Source organism: Podarcis liolepis, assembly GCF_965112155.1.
Source record: "Podarcis liolepis genome assembly, chromosome: 7".
NCBI classification, from domain to species: Eukaryota; Metazoa; Chordata; class Lepidosauria; order Squamata; family Lacertidae; genus Podarcis; species Podarcis liolepis.
In genome coordinates, this window is record NC_139561.1 from 46,357,873 (window position 1) to 46,380,189 (window position 22,317).

At 42.3% G+C, this 22,317-nt stretch overlaps 1 protein-coding gene across 4 annotated transcripts in view; it reads left to right on the forward strand.

Annotated features, from left to right (window-relative positions):
* CARMIL2 (capping protein regulator and myosin 1 linker 2) overlaps positions 1-22,317 on the forward strand; it is a 64,110-nt gene that overhangs the window by 19,965 nt on the left and 21,828 nt on the right. For all 4 annotated transcript variants that reach the window (XM_083514777.1, XM_083514776.1, XM_083514779.1 and 1 more), the window contains 18 exons: positions 813-922; positions 1,759-1,836; positions 2,510-2,586; positions 3,872-3,976; positions 5,361-5,430; positions 6,131-6,212; positions 6,817-6,913; positions 8,054-8,111; positions 8,432-8,607; positions 11,409-11,477; positions 12,337-12,430; positions 12,658-12,753; positions 13,798-13,926; positions 15,021-15,134; positions 15,998-16,143; positions 17,420-17,507; positions 17,947-18,069; positions 20,880-20,946. In XM_083514777.1, the coding sequence (XP_083370903.1) occupies positions 813-922; positions 1,759-1,836; positions 2,510-2,586; positions 3,872-3,976; positions 5,361-5,430; positions 6,131-6,212; positions 6,817-6,913; positions 8,054-8,111; positions 8,432-8,607; positions 11,409-11,477; positions 12,337-12,430; positions 12,658-12,753; positions 13,798-13,926; positions 15,021-15,134; positions 15,998-16,143; positions 17,420-17,507; positions 17,947-18,069; positions 20,880-20,946 (1,779 nt within the window). The remainder of the gene's footprint in view (positions 1-812; positions 923-1,758; positions 1,837-2,509; positions 2,587-3,871; positions 3,977-5,360; positions 5,431-6,130; positions 6,213-6,816; positions 6,914-8,053; positions 8,112-8,431; positions 8,608-11,408; positions 11,478-12,336; positions 12,431-12,657; positions 12,754-13,797; positions 13,927-15,020; positions 15,135-15,997; positions 16,144-17,419; positions 17,508-17,946; positions 18,070-20,879; positions 20,947-22,317) is intronic.

The window sequence follows — 22,317 nt, forward strand, 5'->3', positions numbered from 1 at the left end:
ATCTTGCTGTGAGATTTATTGCAGTGATTAGATTTTTTGCCTTCATTATTCCATATTAATGTTTTATTAGTTCTATTAAATACTGGTTCATATTCCTTTTTTAATAAAATAAATATACATTGCCTGTTTTCTTCACTGCATGGATCCAGGGCTGGCCAAAGCAAAATGTAAATTAAAAAATCCAGCACAACACCTCCAAAGCCTTGATATAGTTAAACAAGCTGATAAATAAAAAAAACCAACCAGACAATTTCTGTTCTTTAATGGCACTGGGACCAGCTCAAGAACTTTTTTACCTGAGAGGGAACAAAAACAGCATGCCCCATGGGTACAGCCAAGTAAAAGTGTATAGGAGCCAAGACTGACTACTTGTGGCAGAAAATCCCTTAAATGCCTCTTACCGGGAGGGAAAATACAATAATTCCAACTTAAAGTAAGAAGTTGCTGACCTTTCATGACATCAAAAATCAGTTGACTGAGGTGAGGTAGCCACCTCACTCTCCCTAATGGTAGAGCCAGCCCTTTAACAGGGTCACTGGATGGAAGACCTGCATGTACCAGTTGTTGATATTTAACAAATCTATAAATTGCATTGGAGCCTATCATGCAACTGTGCTTATCTAGCTGAAGGAATGCTTTCTCACTTCAGGTAAAGATTTAGTTCTCTGTACATACCAAATTTCACCAGTCAATGTCAGAATCTGAGCTAAGCAAGGCCAACCTTGCAAATGAAACAGTTGCCCTCCACCTTCCTCTATGTAACTTGGCACTTGCATCCTTAACACCTCTTTGTGATTTCTCTTGCCTGCCAGGAATGTTGGCCCTTTGCCAATCTCTAGGCTCCAATAGACTATACAGAACTACTCTGTACCACTTGGACCTTTCTGGGAACCCAGGGAGCCTGGCCACTGAAGGTGCAGACGTGAGTATTCATGGCCCCTGGAAACTGTGTAGCAGATGTGTTTTGCCTTCTGTTTCAGACACAGACAGGGACTCAAAGTTTGCTCCTCAGCCCCAATGTTGCTGTTTTGGAATTACAGTCTTTAAAAATCAATGCATCTAGGTTTCGTTTGCTTTTGCATTTCTGCAGAAGCTAATGAAATAACAGTCAACAATGCTGTTCTGGAGCAGTTGTCTCTTTGCAGGAAGAGTTTTCTGGGCCTTTCACCTTCTCTTCCCAAAACTTAACTTATCTTGCTGTCTAGTCCCACAAGACCTGTCGCTGCTAAAATATTCTGTGTTAGTTCACAAGCTTTAAGTTGTCTCATCACCAGGCAAAGTCATTGGATAGTTTAAGTGGCTCAAGGGGTCACTTTTGCTGGTGATTCAGGGCTTTAAAGGTGAACAGCTCAGAAGCATAGAGGTAAACAATGAAGATATTTTTGTTCTATTCACTTTTATACACTTTCATTTGTTTTTTTACATTGAAGTTTTATTGAGTTTAGTTTTAATGCTACAGTATATTGTTTGTTAGATTATACACCATTTAGATTTTTCTGAAATATTAAGCAGCTTATAAATGCTTTTACATAAGAAACTGAGTCATGTTCTATCTAGAAAGCTCCAGATATTAGTTTAGCAGTGGCATTTAGGCCTGTTGGAGCTTCTGGATAGTTTTCAAAGGCAGCTCTAGAGTACATTAAAGAAATGCTTGCGGTGGACCTTGCTGTCTTACAACAGCCGCATTGCAATTTTCTTTCTCAACAAGTAAGTCTTCTCTCTCTCTCTCTCTCTCTCTCTTTCTCTCTCCCCTTTCAGGGCTTGTTTTCTTTCCTGAGTCAGCCAAATGCTTTAGGTCACCTTGATCTCTCTGGTACAGCCTGCACTTTGGATGTGGTGAGCACCTGGCAGCTGCTGCTATTTCTTACTCTTAAGCATGTTGTACCATGTCATTTTCCCGGAATGAGGACCCTGTATTATTGTGCTGTCACGAGTGAAGTTCCTTTAAAATGAGTCAGACCCTTAGTCCACTTAACCAAGTACTGACTACTCTCACTGGCAGTGGCTGTTTCTATTTGAAAATGGAGTTTGCTAGTTATTTTGTTTGTTAAAACATTGAGATCCTGCCCTTCTGTTGCAAAAATAAACAAAATCGATACTATCACTCTGGACAGCTTACAACATTCAAAACTTACAACTTCATAAAACAGCAATATAAAACCCTCAGCCAAAATGACTGAGACTACATACATAATATATTTTTAAAGCACATTCATACCACATTTCCCAGTTCAAAGAATTCTAGGCACTGTAGTTTGTTAAGGGTTGTTGAGAATTGTAACTATGTGAGAGGTAAACCACAGTGCCAATAATTATTTGAGGGGAAGAATGTGCTTCAAATGTGCTTTAAAGGTATAGCATGTGACCATAGCCTGAGTCAGCAGTTAAATCCAAAATATAAAACTTTTTATGGAACCCAGTGGCACTCTCAGAATTCCACAGGTGACCATGAGCTTCTTTTGTTTTGTTTTCCGCAGTTGTCTATGACCTTTTCCTCCTCTGTCCCCAGCTTTTTGATGCCTTGGGTGCTGGTTACTGTGAAAGCCTAATCCACCTGAACTTATCCAAGAACGTTTATACACACAAGTAAGAGCTTGGTGTGCTTTCCCTGCACCTTTCTGGCAGGCTACTTGGGAGCAGTAGCATATTATGCCAGCTTGCAGTTTTATTTTATTTATTTATTTCACTAGATTTATGTACCATAAAACCTCAAATTGGTGTACAAGAAGACAACATGGTATAAAAGTTGGTAGAGCTTTTAAACTGAGCTTTTTAAAAAATCCATAAACCATTGTGATTTTTGGCAAGAGCCTGAAAATATGCATGTGAAGCTCTTTTGTTCAGTGGGTTTCTAGGGTAATGACTTACGGTACTTCCTGATAGCCTAGTCCAGATGTCTAAACCTGACTTGGCTCCTGCTTCACATAAAGAATCTGCATTGCTCCTGAATTCAAGTTTAGGTGCTGTTCTTGTGTTGAGTGACAATCGTGTACGTTCTTATGACTGGTTGCAAGATCTTGGCAGAGGATTCAGCCTCCCCTAAGGTCTTGGGACAGTCTACCCAAGTCTCCTCTGACAATCACCTACTTTTAAGGGGATGCCCTGTGATTAGGGGAGCTAGTTGACTCATTTCAGCTGTCTGAGCCAGGCAGGGGAGCTGTCCAGTCAGTCAGAGGACCTAGTCCTGAGCCAGGGAAAAGAGCTGAGCAGAATACTGCTTTGCCATGAACAGGTCTTCCAGCTAGAAGCAGAGGGTTTAATTACTCAGCCTGCTTGTCCCACCCTTCCTGGGGTGCTAATGGGATCATGACCCTGACTGTTTTTCCTCTTTTGACATGGGATGCCTTGTTCAGCCAAGTGAGCACAGTAGCATCAGGACTAAGCTTCATTTTGGACTTTCTGCCTTTACTGTTCCTTAGGACCCCATGGAGGGTCCAGAGTTAAGGGATGAGTCCAGTTAGGCCATATCAGGTCTCACAAGTCTGCAGTTACCCTGGATGGAATATTGTGGAGGTGGTATGAGTGTTAGTGTTCCTTTTGGGTTCCTTGTCTCCCTTGGTCCTGGGATTCATGGTGACATCATAGGAACATAGGAAGCTGCTTTATACAGAGTCAGATCATTGGTTTAGCTAGTTCAGTATTGTCTATGCTGTTTTCTCCAGGTTATCAGACAGGGAACCTTTTCAGCCCTACGTGGCAATGCTGAGGATTGAATACAGGGCCTTCTGCATGCAAAGCAGCTGTTCTGCCCCTGAGCTATGGCCCTTCCCTTCATCCTCCTCTAGTGAGGAGGTATTTTCTGATCCAGTTCCAGGGGTCTGTGCGTCCTGATACCTGCCCATAGAACTTAAGTTACTGCACTTCTTTTCAGAAAGAACAGTGATGTTCCTGTTGGAATCAGCAATTTCTTCAGCAAAGCCTCTGCTCTCCAACATGTTTCATTGGCTGGAACCAAGTTACCAACAGAGGCTTTGAGGTGAGGGGTAAATCGTTGTTTTTTAGCTGGCTCCCATTAGGGAGGGGGAGAGAGAGACAATATTGAATGTGATCTGGATTCAAGTCCCATATCTGCCATAGGTTGTTGTAGTCTTGTGTAATTCATTGTTCTTCCAGCTTTGGTTCCTCGTTTGTAAATAAGTGATCTATATTGAAGAACTACTATAAGGATGAAAATAACCTTTGGATGTCGTGATGAACAGCAAATTATTGTGATGGGAATACACCAAGACATTCTCCAGGCTTACACTCTCTTCCCTTCTCATTCTTTGGTGTAGCTGCAAGGAATTCAGAAGCTTTCACTTCCATTTTTGATGACACATCACTTGTCATGCCATCTAAATCAAACTAACCGTGGCTAATCTTTTTTGGCTTGTTGGGGGGGGGAACCAACTTCACACCAACCATAGCTTATGAAGCTGGCTTGTTTCAATCAACCATAGTTAAAATTAACCACAGTTTGGGGTTCTGAAGTAATTGGAAATAAAACTTCCAATCTCCTCCTTACAGCTGCACTGCAAGAGGAGAGAAGGGGAGGGGGAGAGAAGTACACAAGCTCTGGAGGAGGTTAGGCCCATTCTCATAACACTAAACTGTGGGTTAGTGTTTCATCTGAATGCAGCCAATATGAGCAAGTAAATATGAGAAGGTAACTAATAATATCAAAAGAAGAAAAATTGCTGGACAGGCACAGAAAGGTATACTTGACTATTTCTTAACTGAGTGGGCATGAAGGAATGAGGCATAATCAAGATGAATTCCGTAACACACACATTAATTTATAGATTTGCCACAGAATGCATAAAGGGGGGGGGGGGTTGACAAATCCATTGAGAAGGAGACAAATCCATGGTGTTTGTTTGGAATCTCCATGGTTAGAGGCAGCCTATCACTGAATACCAGCTCTCTGGAAGGCAACAGCAGAGGGTGACTGTTGTACAATGCTGGACTAGCTGATCCAACACAAAGTAATTCAAAGTAACACAAAAGGGGTTCAAAGAAGCAAAGTGGTGAGCTATTAGGGATTAAATGAAGCATTTTGGGATGGAGTAAAATCTATAGTGGAGGGGGAGAAGATGCAGAACCAGGTCCCCCCCATGACACCTGGCAGTTAGAGCTGCTCCCTACAGTGGCAGAGCTTCATGCTCTGGCACTGGGGGGTGGAGAGCAGGCAGGGGCGGGGCTGGCATGCTTCCTGGGGGCGTGACGTACCGCCTGCAGGGGCGGGGCACCCAGCTCAGGTGGGGGGGGCAGCCACGATGGCACCCTACTGGGATCGCGCTGCCAGGGGCGGTGCGCTCCCCCCGCACTCCTCTTCCTCTGCCAGTGGCTCTCTATCTTGTATCCTTTCTGGTTTGTTACAGAGCTTTGCTGCAGTCCTTGGCATATAACCACCAATTGAGTGGTCTCCACCTGGACCTCAGTAGCTGTGAGGTAAGAAGGGACACCCCTCCCCCAAAAAGTGTACCTAATAAAAGTTGCTAGAGAGGTTTGAAGAACATGTAGGCAAGGGGGCAGATGATATGAAGTTTTTGTTACAGTTATCTGAGACATGGTTCGTTTCTTATGAATCAGATTTAACATTAACCAAGGTGGAAATACCATTTTAGGTGATGTACTAGGTAAAAATTCAGTAGAAGCCAAAGTGGGTGGCTTTACCTAGCAGCTGAAAGGACTATTTCCTCAGATAATAAATCACTAGATTCATGTGGTTTAAGGTTCTCTTTCTCTAGCTTAGGTTTCCACTGTTGAATGGCTAAATCCAGTATTTTTCAAGTCATACAAAAAGTAAATGTAGCCATTTTGGCTTACTAGACTTGATGACTATATCAGAAGTAGCATGAATACCAGTTGCTGGGAATCAACAGTGGAAGAGGGCTGTTGCCCTGCTTGTGGGCTTCTCAGAGGCATGCATGTGGTTGACCACCATGAGAAATGGGATGTTGGACTATTTAGGTATTTGGTCTAATTCAGCAGGGCCCTATTTAATGTTCTTAATAAATATTGCCAATAAAAATTAACACCTTAGCATATCAAAACCAAGAAATCAAAATAGCTCTGATCTGACAGAGTTGTTCTTACTTTTTTATGTTCTTACTCTTTTGAATATGTATGAATTGTCTTCATATTAAAGCTGAAATCAGCAGGTGCCCAGGTGATCCAGGATCTTGTTTCAGATGCCAGCTCAATCAAGGAGTTGAATTTATCCAACAATGGTAGGTCTATCAGTTCCTTAGACTGCCTCTGTCATTAAGACTGAGGGAGACTGTGTGCTCTCTAGCTCTATGTGTCCCCTTCCTTGCCAATCTAGGCTTATCTGAATAATACATACTCTGCATTAGACTAGGATCTGTGGGTGGTCTTTTCTTTGTGGTATGTTAAAAGTTCTCAGCCACTTTTAACATCCCATAAAGGGGCCTGATACATATCCCACCAAAAGAGCAAACACACCAAAAGAGCACACCAATTAGAATCAAGGTCTTTGCTGGTTTACTGGAATCTAAAGCAAAAGTAGCTAACATTTGGCCCTCCAGATGTTGGACTACAACTCCCATCACTCCTGACCCTTGGCCATGCTGGCTGGAGTTGGTGGAAGTCCAACAGCATCTGGAGGGCCACAGATTAGCCCCCTGATCTAAGTTCTGTTTCTTATAAGGTTTCACAAGCCTGCCTCACTTTCTTGTGTCTGAATTATATCAAATCTAGTGTTTAATCATCTGTTTTGGTGGAGGCCCTTGCTTGCCTGTGACCAGTCAGCCTTGCAGGACCCCCACCTGCACCCATGAGGTACCCATGCATACACAGCTACTCTTTCTGCAGGCTTTGATTCTGACATGGTGACACTGGTGCTGGCCATCGGTAGAAGCAGATCCATCAAGCATGTTGCACTAGGAAAAAACTTTAATATCCGGTCCAGGTAAGCATTTAACACTCTGTTGGTACCGGTAATTTAAAAAAAGTTAAATACTAGTATTAATACATACATGTGAGATAGAGTTGAAAGAATTTTTTTACATGCCTATGCTATGTTTTTTTATTTATTTGCTTGCTTTTAATAGTTTTGAGCCTACATTTCCATACCTAGAGGCAAACCCAAAGCAACTCATAAGTTGAAAGCAATAAAGACATGATAGCACCACGAATTTCAAAATACAGAAGAACAGACTAATAAAAATAACAGCAGGGATAGCAAAAAAACCAAAACACCAAAAACCTGCACACAACGTAATTGGTTGCCATACCCAACAGTACTACAAAAACTCAGGTTAAAATTCTGAAAGCAGAGCCAAATCAACCAAATGCCTAGAGCATGTGGGGGGATTGCAACCCTTCAGCGTACAACTCCCATCACTTGCCATGGGACATTCTGGGTGGGGCTGACAAAGTTTGAATCAAACAACATCTGGAGGGTCACAGGTTCCTCACTGCTGGTCTAGAGCATAGCGGCCCAATGAACCTCTTTGGGAAGGATAGTCCATAAAATTGTCACCACCATTGATTAGACCCTATGCCTAGTGGATGCCAGTCAAGCTTCATTCATCAATGGCATCTAGATCAATGCCACAGATATTGAACAGAGCTTATATGGAGGCACATATGGAAGAAGGTAGTCCTTGATAGTGCAGTGTCTTAAACCTTTCAGGAGTTTAAAGTTCAAAAGCAACACCTGAAATTGAGCTGACTGAAGATCACAGGCAGCCAATGCAGTTTACATAAGACATAAGTATTATTCCAGTCCCAGTCAAGAACATTGTGGCAATGTTTTGCACCTGTTGAAGTTTCTCGATAAAGTATTCTCGCTGCTCTGGTTTTGCCAGAAGCGGCTTAGTCATGCTGGCTACATGACCCGGAAAAAACTGCCTGTGGACAAACGCTGGTTCCCTCGGCCAGTAAAGCAAGATGAGCACCACAACCCCAGAGTCGTTTGCGACTGGACTTAACTGTCAGGGGTCCCTTTACCTTTTTATGAATCTAGTAAACCAATGTGACACAACAGGTCCCCACTAATCAGAACCAGAGCAGGAAAATTAGTAGGCTTTCTGCTTCTTTCTCCTAGGGAGACCCTAGCTGATGCTTTGCACCGAATTGTTCAGCTAACTCAAGATGATGACTGTGTAAGTATGGACTTCTAAAAGGACAAGTTCAGTACCTGTGTATTAGCATGCTTTGGTCAAACTTTGAAATCCTTAATTATTTCTGGTAAGTACACGCTCTCATAACTCAGTGGAGCTTCCTGTTGTCTGCCTAATTTCTACTTATTTTAACCTTACCACATAGAGATGGACTATTTGTCCATAGTCACTATTGTCCATTGAATGGTCTTTGTCATAGACTTGGCACTGTGTGTTTGTGTGTTCCATGCCCTCTGCAAACAAGCAACATCGTTATTAGTGTCTTGGGGTCTCTGTTACATTCTTTCCTGATTTTATTTCAGTCTGTCGAATCCCTATCAGTGGCAGAATCTCGCCTGAAACTGGGAACCAGTGTTATCCTAGATGGTTTGAGAAGCAGGAGCAGTTGTCTTGTCATGCTGGATATCAGTGGTAATGCTATGGGAGACGTGGGTGCCAAAATACTGGCAAAAGCTTTGTCAGTGAACACAACACTCAGGTGCGTTCACTTAATTTCTTTCACTTGCATAGGTGTGTGTAGGTGGATATGTGAATTGAAGATGGAGATAGGGGAGAAATTTGATTCAGTTCACACTTAAAGGGGAACTTACCTAATTTTCAGTTTTGAATCAAGATGCAAACCAAAATACAATCATCCTTTGAAATTCACACTTTTCTGAATTTTGCAATGCAGTTCTCCAGCCAAGTAACGTGTAAAAAAATGGATATAATGGGGTAAAGTGTGGACCCAAATGTATATATTATTGAAAATCACATACAAAAATGCATTCTACTAGGAGGAAATTGCTTTGCAAAAAATGTGTATATTCGGCAAATTTGTGTGCCAAAAATGTGTATATTATTAGAAATAAATCCTTAAAATGCTGGTGGGTTTTGGTGAAGATTTTTTTTTAAATTAGGGAACATGTGGAAATGTGAAAAATTGAATTTAAGATTGGGAAAAATGAGTAATAGAAATGGAAACATTTCCTTATCCCTAATTGGAGAGGGGTTATTGTAAGTCTGTATATTGTAGGGCCCATAGCTCAGGGAAAGAGCACATGCTATCCCAGATGCTATCCTTGTTTTCTTCAGTTAAAATGGATCAATTAACAGGTGATGGGAAAACGTCTCTCTGAGACCTTAGAAAGACTGTGCAAGTCCAAGAAGACCAACTGTTGTCCACATGTTATTTGTCAGCATGGCCAATGGCCAGGGAGAATAGGGATTATATTTCCAGCAACATCTGGAGACCCAAGGTTGGGAAGGCTGAATAGGCTGGCAAATAATCTGGCCATCTATAAAGCAGGCAAAAGAGGGCTCATGCTGCCTGCTTGGGACTGCAAAAATGCATTTTGAGGGAGGCTTGTGTTTTCAAGCACCTGACATGTCACAGTACATACCTTGTGAACTCAAGGGCTTGCTGTGCTCTCCTGCGTGACTGGAAAGTAACATGTCTCTGTCAAGTCTATTGTCTCCTGTGCAACTTGGTTCCTTTGCTGCAAAGCCAGGGTGCCCTCAGAGATCAATGTATGGCTTCCTTTGGAAGAAGGCCCCTTCCATGTGCATGCCTTTCTAGTAGCTGTTCCTTTGCAGGCTGCTCTGGGGAGTCTAGTAAGTTTAGTCCCTAGCAGTTTTGCAATATCAAACAAAACCAGTAGTTTAATACAGTGGTACCTCGGGTTAAGAACTTAATTCGTTCCAGAGGTCCGTTCTTAACCTGAAACTGTTCTTAACCTGAGGTACCACTTTAGCTAATGGGGCCTCGTGCGGCCGCCACACAATTTCTGTTCTCATCCTGAAGCAAAGTTCTGAACCCAAGGTACTATTTCTGGGTTAGTGGAGTCTGTAACCTGAAGCGTCTGTAACCCAAGGTACCACTGTATTCTATTCTGATGGTGATTAATCTGGTGCCTTTAGAAGCTCAAATGGACATGTGAACCTGCCATACATTACTGTTTCTATTCTAGCCCAGTATTGTCCACTATCCCAGCCTGATGCCCTCCATAAAATTTGGACTACAACTCCCATCAGCCCCATGTTGTGCCGACTGGGGCTGATGGGAGTTGAAGTTAAAAACATCTGGAGGACACCAGGTTGGAGAAGGCTGGGCTTCTCTGACTGGAAGTGGCTATCCAGCATCTCAGGCAAAGAAGAATCTTTCCTATCACTTGCCACCTGAAATCCTTTAAATGGAGATTCCAGGGATTCAGCTTGTAACATACTCCATGCAAAACACATGCTCTTCCACTGAGCAATGTTTTCTCCTCAGACAAGATAGCCATTTCCTGTGTTTTCCCTCACCATCTGGTAATTGAAGAAATACTGCTTCTGAACACAGAGGCTTCATTTGGCTATTGCAGCCGTGAGAACTTTTCCCTTTTAGGAAAGTGTCTAATTCTTTTTTTTAAAGGGGGAACAAGTCTGAGTCATAACCATATGTGTCATGTGAAGGTATAGTTCCTTTTGTTTAAAAAATCTACACTCCTGGGTCTGAGCAGGAATTGTCATAGAGTGGGGCTTCTGTTTCTAACTTTTTGCACCCTGCCCCTGCCCCCAGCTGGTGCCCTCCATGTTTTGGATTACAGATTCCATCAGCCCCAGCCAATATATGCTGTAGTCCAAAACATACAGAGGGCATAATGTTGGTGAAGGCTGAAATAAATGCACATGGTTGTATTTTGCATATTTGGTAGGGACAAATTAGATGTTACTAGGGAAACACAGGGTTCCCGGCTGACTCTTCTCTTCATAATGTTCATGTGAGTGTTGGTGGGTGTTATTTGCAGGAGAATTAGTTAGAAAGACGGAAGACTGATCCTTCTCCCTCTGGTGATAATTCTCCCCTGTAAGTGCGTCCGCTCTGGGTCATATTTAAAGGTTCTGCCCTGTTGGGCCCTTAAACTTGAAGTAGAACCAGCTGTAGGGGAAATAGCTGTGGGAAAGGAATTTGCAAGCGAGTGTCAGCAAGCATGGAAAGGGTTTCCCTTCTTAATTTCCATGTCACTAAATTTCCTGTTACATTGGCAAATATGGGGCTGAGGCCATAGGTTTGCTAACATGATGTGTGGCTTGGATCATGCAATGCAGCTTTCCTGAGTTCAGAACTTTTTGGATACCTTGACACAAAGTTTTTTAAATAAACTTTTGATGCCTTTTAAAAAATAAGTTTTAATTTCTATTATGTCTCTGAAATTTAGAGCTGGGTACACATGCTTTAAATAAAAAAGGAAAGCAAAGATTCTACTTAGAGCTTGGTGTGCTTCAGCTGAACCATCTTCCCTTCTCATCTGCTTTTAGGACGTTAATTTGGGACAGGAACAACACAACATTGTGTGGATTCCTTGATGTTACTCGTGCCTTGCTAAGGTAGGTACCTCATCACTGTGCTCTATTGATGCCATCCTGGAGGCTCTGCAGACAAATTCTGTTCTTCTTTGGAATAAGAGAATCCCAGTCCAAGTGCCAACTCTTTCCCCATAAATAACTTTGGCAATGCCATTTCAGGACCCAATAATATCAGACAAAACATCAAGGATTTATTCACTCAACTTATCTTCCTATATGATATATGCCACCAGTGCTATTTTTCTAGACAAAGAGGTGTCGGAACTCACCATGAAGTTGTAATGACAATAGTGCCCACCTGAGTGGTGCCAGAACTGCTACCATTGGTTAGCATACCCTTCTGCATTCTACATAGGACAAGCAGGCCAGTCTTGTCACAAAATAATAAATGAGGCTTCTTCAACCTTGGCCCTCCAGATGTTTTGAGACTACAATTCCCATCATCCCTGACCACTGGTCCTGCTAGCTAGGGATCATGGGAGTTGTAGGCCGAGAACATCTGGAGAGCTGAGTTTGAGGAAGCCTATAATAAATGAATGCAAATCAGACATCAGAAATGATATTTTAAAAACCAGAGAAATAACATTTCAGCTGCTCGGGATGTTCTGGAAGTGGCCATTCTCAAATAAAGGAACTTCAAAGGGAGGTTCCAGTGAGAAACAACTGAATTAAGGTATATCTTATGAAGAAGTTCAGATCACCTGTGACCTGAATCGAAATGAACATAAGACGAGCACTCCACTGCAAAGTTTTGTTACAGCATCTACTTGTTTCACTTTAATTGGGAAATAGCCTGACTACTGTGCATGCACAATTGTGAATTGTTTTGGGAGCCCTTAGTAGCCTAGGGACATCTAATGAAACAATGCTTATTCCTCAGGAATTTTACTCTAAAAGCTATGCCCTTGCCCATAACTGATGTGGCCCAGGCTCATCGAAGCCATCCAGAGAAAATGGAGGAAGTTGTGCACAAGGTAAAAAGCATAGGAATGGGGGTACTGTTCTGAATGGGGGAGCACTCTAGATCAATCTTGAGTTAGAACCCAACTGATAGGTATGTGTTGAATGAATGTTAGCATGCCGTATGTGCTCCAGTATGCTGATTATATGTTACTCCGTGCTGCTGAGTAAATGCAACTACTTCTTTGGGAGGCCATAGAAGTGAGGGTCATGTGAGCCATGCCTCTTTTGCATGCTGCAGATACAGTCTTACCTCGCAAGGAATCAGATTCAAGAGACCTTGCCCAAGGAGAGACGCCGGTTACAGCCAGACAGTACAGCCAGCTCTTCTGCACAGGTGGGAACCCTTGAATCTTTGCCTACCTTCATAGCCTTACGTCTTACATAGTCAGCTCTGTTCACATTTTAATAAGAAAACATATTTGCACCACCCTGAAACAATGCACAAATGGAAATGCAGCTAGCCTACAAAATTCACACTTCTCCAGATTTTGCAATGCAATTCTCCTACCAAGTAATGTGTACAAAAAATGCATATGGGGGATAGTGTGCATAAAAATGCATATCTTAATAAAAATAATATTAGAACTATAGCAGGGGAAATTGCTTGCAAAGATGTGTACATTTGGCAAAGCTACATACAGAAATGTGCAACTTAGGAGAAATGCACACTAAAATGCTGATAAAGAATTGTGAGGGTTGTTTTTTAAAAAGAAATTCCAAACTGTTGTGGAGAACTGAACTTAAAATTGGAAGAAAATAAGGGAACCTGAAATAAGGGAATCTTGCATGCCAACCTCTTTAAAAGTCAAGTGCTGCAGAAGAGGGCCAAAGGGCAGAAAACATCTAAATGGGGCAAGAATGCTGGCATCTGCACATTAGAACATTAAAGTGCTTCACATGCATTGTATCCTGGTAAACTTTCTGACAAGAATTAGTGCTGTCACATTGCAGATGCAGGGATTGATACTAAGAGAGTTACAGCCAACTCCAGGCTTAAGGGGTATCTCATAACTCACTGATCCTTCTGTTCCTCTTCCTTGCCATTGCTGTTGGTTCATCTGCCCTCTCCCAGTGTACAGGCTAACAAAAGCCAATAAGGAGGAGCAGCATCCTCCGCTTGCCTTTCCCTTTCTCTATGGAGAGTGCTACAAATTGGGCCCAGAGGGACAGGACCAGTGAATGGGCAGCAGCAGCAACCGATGAGAAGGTGGGGTTTTTCAGGGAGGGACCCTCTGAGGTCACCCTGACCACGGGCCCCCAAAACCTGGAGCCTACACTGACTCAATTAAATACAGCTAACTGAGACTGGAATTCTAGGGAGTGCTATACTTTTGTGCTGGTGGTACAGTGGTGCCCCACATCTTGCTCTCTATTCTAGGCACTGAAGGATGCATCCCAGTCTGTGCATAAGTGCATTGAAATGCTGAGCTCTGTTCAAGATGTGGAAGTTAAAGCAGACATCCTGTGGGCAGAGGAGACCATCAAGGATGCAAGCCTTTCAATCAGTGTGAGCTCTCCTTCATGTGTGTTAAGGGTGCTTTCCAGGCAGGCGCTTAATCTGCAAACAGGTTGTTCACAACACTTTTTTTAACATACCAGATTTTCTCTTAAAAGGGCACATCCAGATCAAATCAGCAGGAGGGAGGGATGCAAGCTGGCATTTTGATGCCAGTGATGTCATGTGCATGCTACAAAAACAGCATACTTGCATGAGGAGTACTGATCCCACAATAAACACCTGTCTGCAAGCCTCCCCTTTGCTACTTTTCTTGTTTTGGAACTCAGTCATGAACCACTAAGAATTGATGATGATGATGATGATGATGATTAATTGAATTTGTTATCACTTTATCTTGCCCAGGACAACCCAAAGCAACTTACAGTCAAAAAGGCAGATACATTTTTTAAAAAACACCTGTCCTCTTCTAAAAAGGCCACAGATAGTTAAAGGTCAAAGACCTGGTAATAGAGGGAAGTTTTTTGCTGAGTACCTAAAGATATATAATGATCGCACCATGTGAGCATCCCTGGGGAGAACATTCCACTAATGGGGAGCCACTGCAGAAAAGGCCCATTCTTGTATTGTCACCCTCCGGACCTCTCATGGAGGGGGCACATGAAGAAGGGCCTCAGATCATGATTGTAAGTTAATTTTTAACCTGCATGTGTTTTCCTGTGGTAGTGTCACAAACCAAGCAACACTGGCAAAAGTCAGAATATCAGACATGACTGAAGATGCCTTTTAAATTTTCATTACAAATTCAGGAAGAATGCATCATTTTCATAGGACACAGGTAGGCAACCTGCAGTTTGGGGGCCACACACAGCCCTCAGCCTCATTCTATGTGGCCTAGACTGACAAAATCAATGTCCTCTGGACAGTTTACAAACATAAATAAAATACACAAATGCAATAAAACCGATACCACAATTTCTTTACAAGTATTAAATATATAGAAGGTAGCCAAGAACCTCCTCTAGCCCCCTTTGGCAGCAACCTACTGGTGGCAACCTGCCTTCAGCAATGGCCTTTCAGATAAGCTACTGTGGCAAAGAAGGACTGAATAGCCATTCTTAATGAGAGCCTTTCTCTTCCTGCAGGTTTTGCCTATTTTGTATGAGGCAGGAAACCCTGTGCAGCAGAACAGCAAGCTTCAGCACAAGCTGGAGAGTCTCATTGAAGAAGTCTCTCAGACTTGCAGCAGTGAAATCCAGGTAAGTAGGTAAAGTTCCATAGTCATCTAGTAGTAGGAGATGGAAAATACTTTGGAGAGCTACTGCCAGTTAGAGTAGACAATATTGAGCTTAGATGGACCAAGTCTGCAGTTTTGCACCACACAACTGTAGCTTTTGGTGTGTGCTACAGAAATCAGCCTCCTGAGAAATTCTGCTTCTGTTTTTTAAAAGAGTGTTTTAATCTATATGGTGACAGAATTAAGTCTATAATTGAACTGGTGACAAAGATGCTAACTGCTGCAGCAGCATATAAACTCTGTCTGTTAACAGGTAGTGTGAACATATCTTTGCACCTTTTATGGCCATCAGAAGATATGCAAATATGACAAAATCAAAATGTTGGACCTCTGGCCTATAAATCCGAGAAGTCAAATGAGATTTCTCCTCGCAGATCAGGACAAAGATATCGCTGCCTTAGTAGCTTCCTTTTTTAGCCACAATTTTACCAGAATGGGTTCCCAATGAACCATCCTTTCGGGGAATAGGCAGGGTGAAGCAGAATATCTAAGTGCGCACAATCACAGTGTGACCTTATTACCTTCAACAGCTTCACCCTTGTCCTTTTAACTACCCTAGTGACTTGAAATATTTTATACTGTGATACCAATAAAGGTATTTGATTTGATTTGCAAATGTGTGTAAATGCCTAATTTCCATTGTTTATTAATAGCACCAAAAATGTTGCAGATATATATATATAGCCTTAGACTAGAGGAAGGTGACCTGGAACCTCTTGCAGTGAATTGCTTCCCCACACATGCTCACAAGTAGAAAGTAATAAAACTTCAGGTTTTGACGACTCCTCATGCCACATTTATCTCTTGCTTGTACTTTCTTCATAGACCATCATGCATGCCTCATTGGTTGCCACTCAGAGTTTGTGCCCCAAACTCATGCAGAAAAATGACTTTCAGGACCACCTGATCGCCAGCGTGCCAAAGAAGATGCTCCTTGACCAGCTTTTGACTGAGATGTACAGCAGGCTCACGTGGGTGACAGGACTAACCTTTCTCTTCAAGCCACACCAGAGTGCCTGTTTGGGTTGGAAGCATCTACTCAATCTTCAGCATTAAACGCTGAAGTTTAAAGAGAAAGGTTTTGCCTGCTGGCTGTGTTTCTCCTTGAGATTCCTGCTTCCTGGCATATAGCTTTTCAGTAGAGACACATTTGGGGTAGATGGGGGCCTCTTTGAACTGTCCTTTTTATTTTTTATACAAGTACTGTTCTCCTTCGGCAGCTTAACCTCATATCTGTAAGAATCTTGAGCCTCTTGTTTGGTATATTGGTCTGCAGAACTGTTCCCATGGCTCAGGCAGAAGCCAGCATCTTATGTCCTCTACATGTCACTCTCTGCTATGCAGATACATCTCTCTGACAGCTGTCTAGGCTCTTAGGGCATAGTCACACCACAGAGTTAAACTGATGAAACAGACATTCCCCTTTCCTAGGGAATTCTGGGATTTGTAGTTCTGTGAAGGGGTAGATTTACAGAGAATTCTTAGCACCTCACCAGATAAAAATCCCCAAGATGCTTTAAAAATGTTATTTTTTGTCCTTGGCTTTAAAAATTTGTATAACATTCCAATCAACTTTAATCAATTTTCACATTTTTGTGGCATGCAGTATAGGACCACATTCTAGATGCATGCCTTCTTTCATTTTTCAAAGATAAAATAATTTATAAATAATGTTTCCCAGACTTCTTCATGGAGAATGTAAGAAGTGTCTTGCTGTGTCACCCCTCACTCATTAACAGATCCCAAGCAACTGAAATCTAGGTACATCCTGTCTCTAAACTTGGAGGCTCCATTTAGCCTTGATGACTAGTGGCCACTGATCCATATATTTTTTTTCTGATAGTATTTTAAAGATACGTAAGCCTGTGGCCATAACCACATTCCCCAAGAGCAGGATCTATATATCAATTATTGTTATTATTTAACAATACAGGGTTACAGCAATGAAAAAAGTACAATACAGTACAGTACAGTAAAAACAAATTAACATTTTAGTCTACAGGCTGCATCATAAAATATACATACCCCAGGTGTCAGAGCTGGGAGAAATCTTCTTCTCCCACCCATTTCTGGCTCTCATCAACATCTGATGGTCATGGGAGCCTTAGCAGTCACTTTATCTCACTTCTCAGCCTCCTTATTTCCCAAATCCTAACCCAAGTTATTGATGCCAAAGTCTTACTACACAGTGGATCTCTCCTTTGTGATTTCTGTGCTAATAGCCTTGCTTTGTCCCTTCTTTGATAGGGAGATCCATCAGTCAGTCACTGAGGCCATGGTCAATGGTATTGCTGATAAAATTTTGGAGGAGTTAGCCACCGTTCAAGGCAAGCTGGTGAGTGCCAGACAGGATTCCGGTCAATGTGCAAAGGCAAGACTGGCCCAGATAGGAGTTCTGTATGCTGCAATTCCTTTCCTTGGTTTGCTCTCCTCAGTGTTAATGTAGGTCAATGTAGGTTTGAATGTCATTTTGTCTCTACCTACCTCTCTCTCTCTCTCAAACACAGTTAGCCCTTTTATCTGTTTAAAATATTATTCAACTTTCCCACCAAGGAAGCTTGCTATATAAAAGGTTGAAGGAAGAACAAACACATGGTATATGTGACCACCCTTGTCAAGTTCTGGCTAATGCATCTCAAATGCTCAGATTCTTAAAGAGATGGAAAAGCCAGTTAAATATAGTGATTCACTGGAACAAAACCACCATTTTCCCATGCCACCTGTCTAGTATACTGTCTCAGAGTCACTTTTTGAACCTACTTAAACCATTTCAGGCAAAACACCTCTCAAAACTAGCCCAGGAGCCACAGGTGACGAATGCAGCAGACTGGAACACTTTCCAACAGGGGCACAGAAGCCTGTGGGATGTTGTTGAGAAGGACTTCCAAAAGGAGGAGGTATGCATTTTCCAGCCGTCAGTGCATTCATTATTATATTAGCATGAGCATCACAGTAATTTCTAATTGGGATCAACCTAGTTATTTAAATGCTCTGCACACGATCTGAAAGCTATCCCTTCACGTTGCATCTGTGTCTCTCCTGATTTTACCTATATGTCCCAGTGTAGCTGGGGAGTGAATCCTGCAGTTATTCTTTTCCCCAAAAAGAGCAGTAGGGGAGTGGCCAAAGGTGGCAACAGAAGCAGTATGTACATACCTGTTCGATAACTTGAAAGGTAGCCCTGCTGGATCAGAGAAAAAACCTGTTTAGTCCAGCATCCTGTTTCCCAGTGTTGCTGGCCAGATGCTTCTGGGAAGCCCAAAAGGGAGACATGAAGTCTGAGAGCAATAGCTTTCTCCCACTGATGTTCCCCAGCAACTGGTACTTGGAGAGGGCTCTGCAAGCCCATCAACCCAGACAAATGTCACTTGCATCCACCAGTGGAAGGGATAACTGAATTTATACCCCAAGCTGCTTATCTGAGAAGCCTTTGAAATTTATGTGTTACTTTACAGTGCTGGGCATAGTGACATCTTTGCTGTGAAAATGCCTTCATCTGACAAGTCTTTTGAAAGCAGTGGTGGGAATCGCTCCTGATCTGTTGTAGACATTTGCAAAATTACGCATAGCAGCTTGGTTCGATAGCCAAATTGTGTCACTAGTCCTTGCTATGTATGTTTTCCTTCTGGGATTTTAGAGATGTACTCACCACCTTCTGATATAGCTGCAAAGCTTCAAGCTTCAAATTAATATTCATCTCTGCTTTGGGAGACTGCTATGAGCATATCTGCGTCACAGAATTAAAATGATCTAATAGTCATTCCCTGCCCCAGTGAATCCTGGGAATTGTATTTCTTTGAGGGAAGGTGGTGATCTCATTTTAGCAGAGAAGTCTTGTCAAAGCACAGTTTTTAGCAATCTTTGAGGAAAGCCACAGCAATGAAACTGGTATGAAACAGAGATAAACTTGTAATAGGTTTGTCATTTCACTAATCTTCATTTAGTAGGTTGAGACCTAGACCTGTATCGTGGCCTGATCTAAGGTGGATCATATCAGCAGCACTACCCTAATATAAATATACAGTAAAAAGAAGTGGGTTATCATCAAATCCATAAAAAAGTTTAAGATATCTCTGAACAGAAGCCATAGTTCCCCCCCCCCCCACAGCAGCCAGGCATTCTCCCCTTTCTGAAAAGTCTCTGCCTTGTGGTGACACCACTCCATCAAATTAGGGTCAAACTACATGTAATGTTGTGTATAGTGTGTAATTATGTCTGGGTTTTTGAAAATGTAATATTTAGTGTGGACAGACACCCCCCCCCCATGAGCACAGGGATGGGATTCTGATTAAAATCCCCCTCGTGCTGCAGTAGCCTTAGGGAAAAAGCTCTTGGTGCCTACAGAAGCTTCACATACACACAAGTAATAGGAGTACTGTTGGCAGGTTGAATTTTCATCAGGATCATAGCTGGGGAGGAGCCTGAGAACCTCAACTAGTATAAGAGATATATCTAAGAATTCCGTGTTTTGTAGCTTTTCTTTAAATTTTGTATTCTTTTGAACATAAATAAACTCTGAAAAGAAAAGAAAATCAAGGGTTCCAACACAGCATTAAATTTGAAAGAGTGGGGAAAGATCTAGTTGTACACCATGCATTTAACACAATGTACAGTTTGACCCACTCTGCATTTTTATCCTCAAACTCCTTTGTTTGTTTGTTTGATTGATTTGTAGGAATTTGTGTACCACTCAACATATAAAATACCATACCTTTTAAGATTTAAAATAGACACAAAATAAAAAACAAGAAAATGATAAAGTATCTTCAGAAGTATTTATAACATGGCTGGGTCACTCCACAGCAGGGGTAGGCAACCTAAGGCCTGTGGGCCAGATGTGGCCCAATCGCCTTCTCAATCCGGCCTGCGGACGGTCCGGGAATCAGGTTGTTTTTACATAAATAGAATGTGTCTTTTTATTTAAAATGCATCTCTGGGTTATTTGTGGGGCATAGGAATTCGTTCACCCCCCCCCCAAATATAGTCCAGCCCACCACAAGGTCTGAGTGACGGTGGACCGGCCCATGGCTGAAAAAGGTTGCTGACCCCTGCTCTACAGAGTAAGCTTGTGTGTGTAAGAAAGTTTTAAGCGAGCATCTAGCATTGTATGCACTGTAGGCTCTTTTTAGATGGCCAGAGGGTAGGAATTCCACAAAGTAGGTGCAAAGGGCCTAGCTGCAGGGGTTCATGGATCAGACCTCAGGAATACGTAACAGGGTAAAACGTGCTTCTTAAGAAGACTGCAGTGTCCCCCCAACCTCACTCATTACCAAGGAAATATAATAAATGAATAGAAAAATAACCTACCCAAGTGACACCGACACTAAGCTCCCCCCACTAAGCAAAATAATGTAAGTTTACCACCCCACCCCCTCTTTTCCCCCTCCCCTTCTCTTTCCCCCCAGCCTGTACAACAGTGTCTCACACTGAATGTAACTGGTCAGTAGAAATGATTCTATGACCTGAAAAGAGACAATGTATGTACTTTTGAAAACCAAGAAAATCCTTAATAAAAAAATATTTTAAAAGCAGGCTACAGTGACAGGGCAGGTACATAGAGAATAAGACTGTCACTCAAATAGGCTGTTCCTAAGTTGTTTGGGATTTTATATACCATCAGCAAGACCTTAAACCTGGCCTGGTAGCATACTGGCAGCCAGTGCAACAGTACAGTTGGTTTTTAAAGTATTGTTTCCTCTCTTCACAGTACAAGATGGCTGCCCAATGGAAGCACAGCTGTTCCACAAGCATTCTGCCAACTCCTGGACTAAATGGTAAAGCATATTATATGTGTTGGTATGAATGAGCACCTTTTCTAAAATCCACTTAGCTGGGAAACAGTTTAGGTGAATGCCAAAGGGTTTTATTTTTTAAAGTATTTCTGTGACAAGCATGAGTTTGAAAACACGTACAATCATATATGGACACTCAGTGGGGAGTTGAGAGTGGCTTTGGCCCCTGTTTGGTGCACAATTGGTGGCAACATTTGTGTGAAATGCCCCAAATGCATAATGACCTAAATCTCAGAGATGATTAGGCAGTAACTCTAACTCCACTAAGATGGAAGTAAGCCCCCATGAATACAATAGGCCTTGCTTCTGTGGCTAGGATTGCAGCACTAAAAACTCATTGAAATTAATGGATATACATTAGGCACAACAAACTCATCCTGTTGATTTCATTGGGACTTTAGCATGACCAAGTACGTCTTAATTTTGGCCCAAGTGACTTACCGTAATTCCTGTATACTTCAATTTCAGGGAAAGTTTATACATTGGCATGTCTCCATGGAAGATTGCTTTCCTATCACCAGAGCCAGACTTACCATTAGGCAAAGTGGGGCAGCAACCTCCAGTGGGGCTGGGGAGTAGGCAGCAAAGTACTGAAGGAATGGTGGTGAGATATTGGATGGCAGAGCTGTGTGTGCACCACATAGCCTGTGCTCCCTCACTCCCATCTCTGAGCTACCCTGCTGCCCTTGGTTACAGTGGAGGATGCTGTCTGGCCATTCTTGTGGAAGCTAGATTTGACTGCCACTCCAGTTGGCTTCCATCCATGTCATGGGAAGCACCATCTTGTCCTTTGCCTCAAGCAGCAAAATGTCTTACAGTGGCTCTGCCTATCACGACTTTATACTCTGGTTGTAGCATTGCACAACCCAGCCTAAAATGGTTGATCTTTGTACAGGAGTGGTTCCCACATCTTATGTTCAGAATAAATGATGCAAAGTCACCAGCGCTCTTAAATTTTAGATGGCCAGAATCCCCTATCTCTCCTTGAGTTATATAGGTCTTGCATGTGCTTTCCTCCTCCTCCTTCAGCCAGTCTAGGAAGATAGGGAGAATGAAGAGACAATGGCAAATTGGTAGATCCCATACTTTGCATTTTTCTATTGTGAACTGCTCTGGGATCTTCTGATGAAGGGTGGTGTACATTTTTTAATAATAATAATAATAATAATAATAATAATAATAATAATAATAATACCACCAGGTTCCTGGCCTCTCCAGTTTAAAAACCTATTGCAAAAGACCAGTCTGAAGCCCTTGCCAGTTACAGTAGACAATACTAGGCTAGATGGACAAATAGTCAAACCTGGGTAGGTATAAGGCAGCTTGCTAAGGCCCTACGAGGTGTGGGTGGCT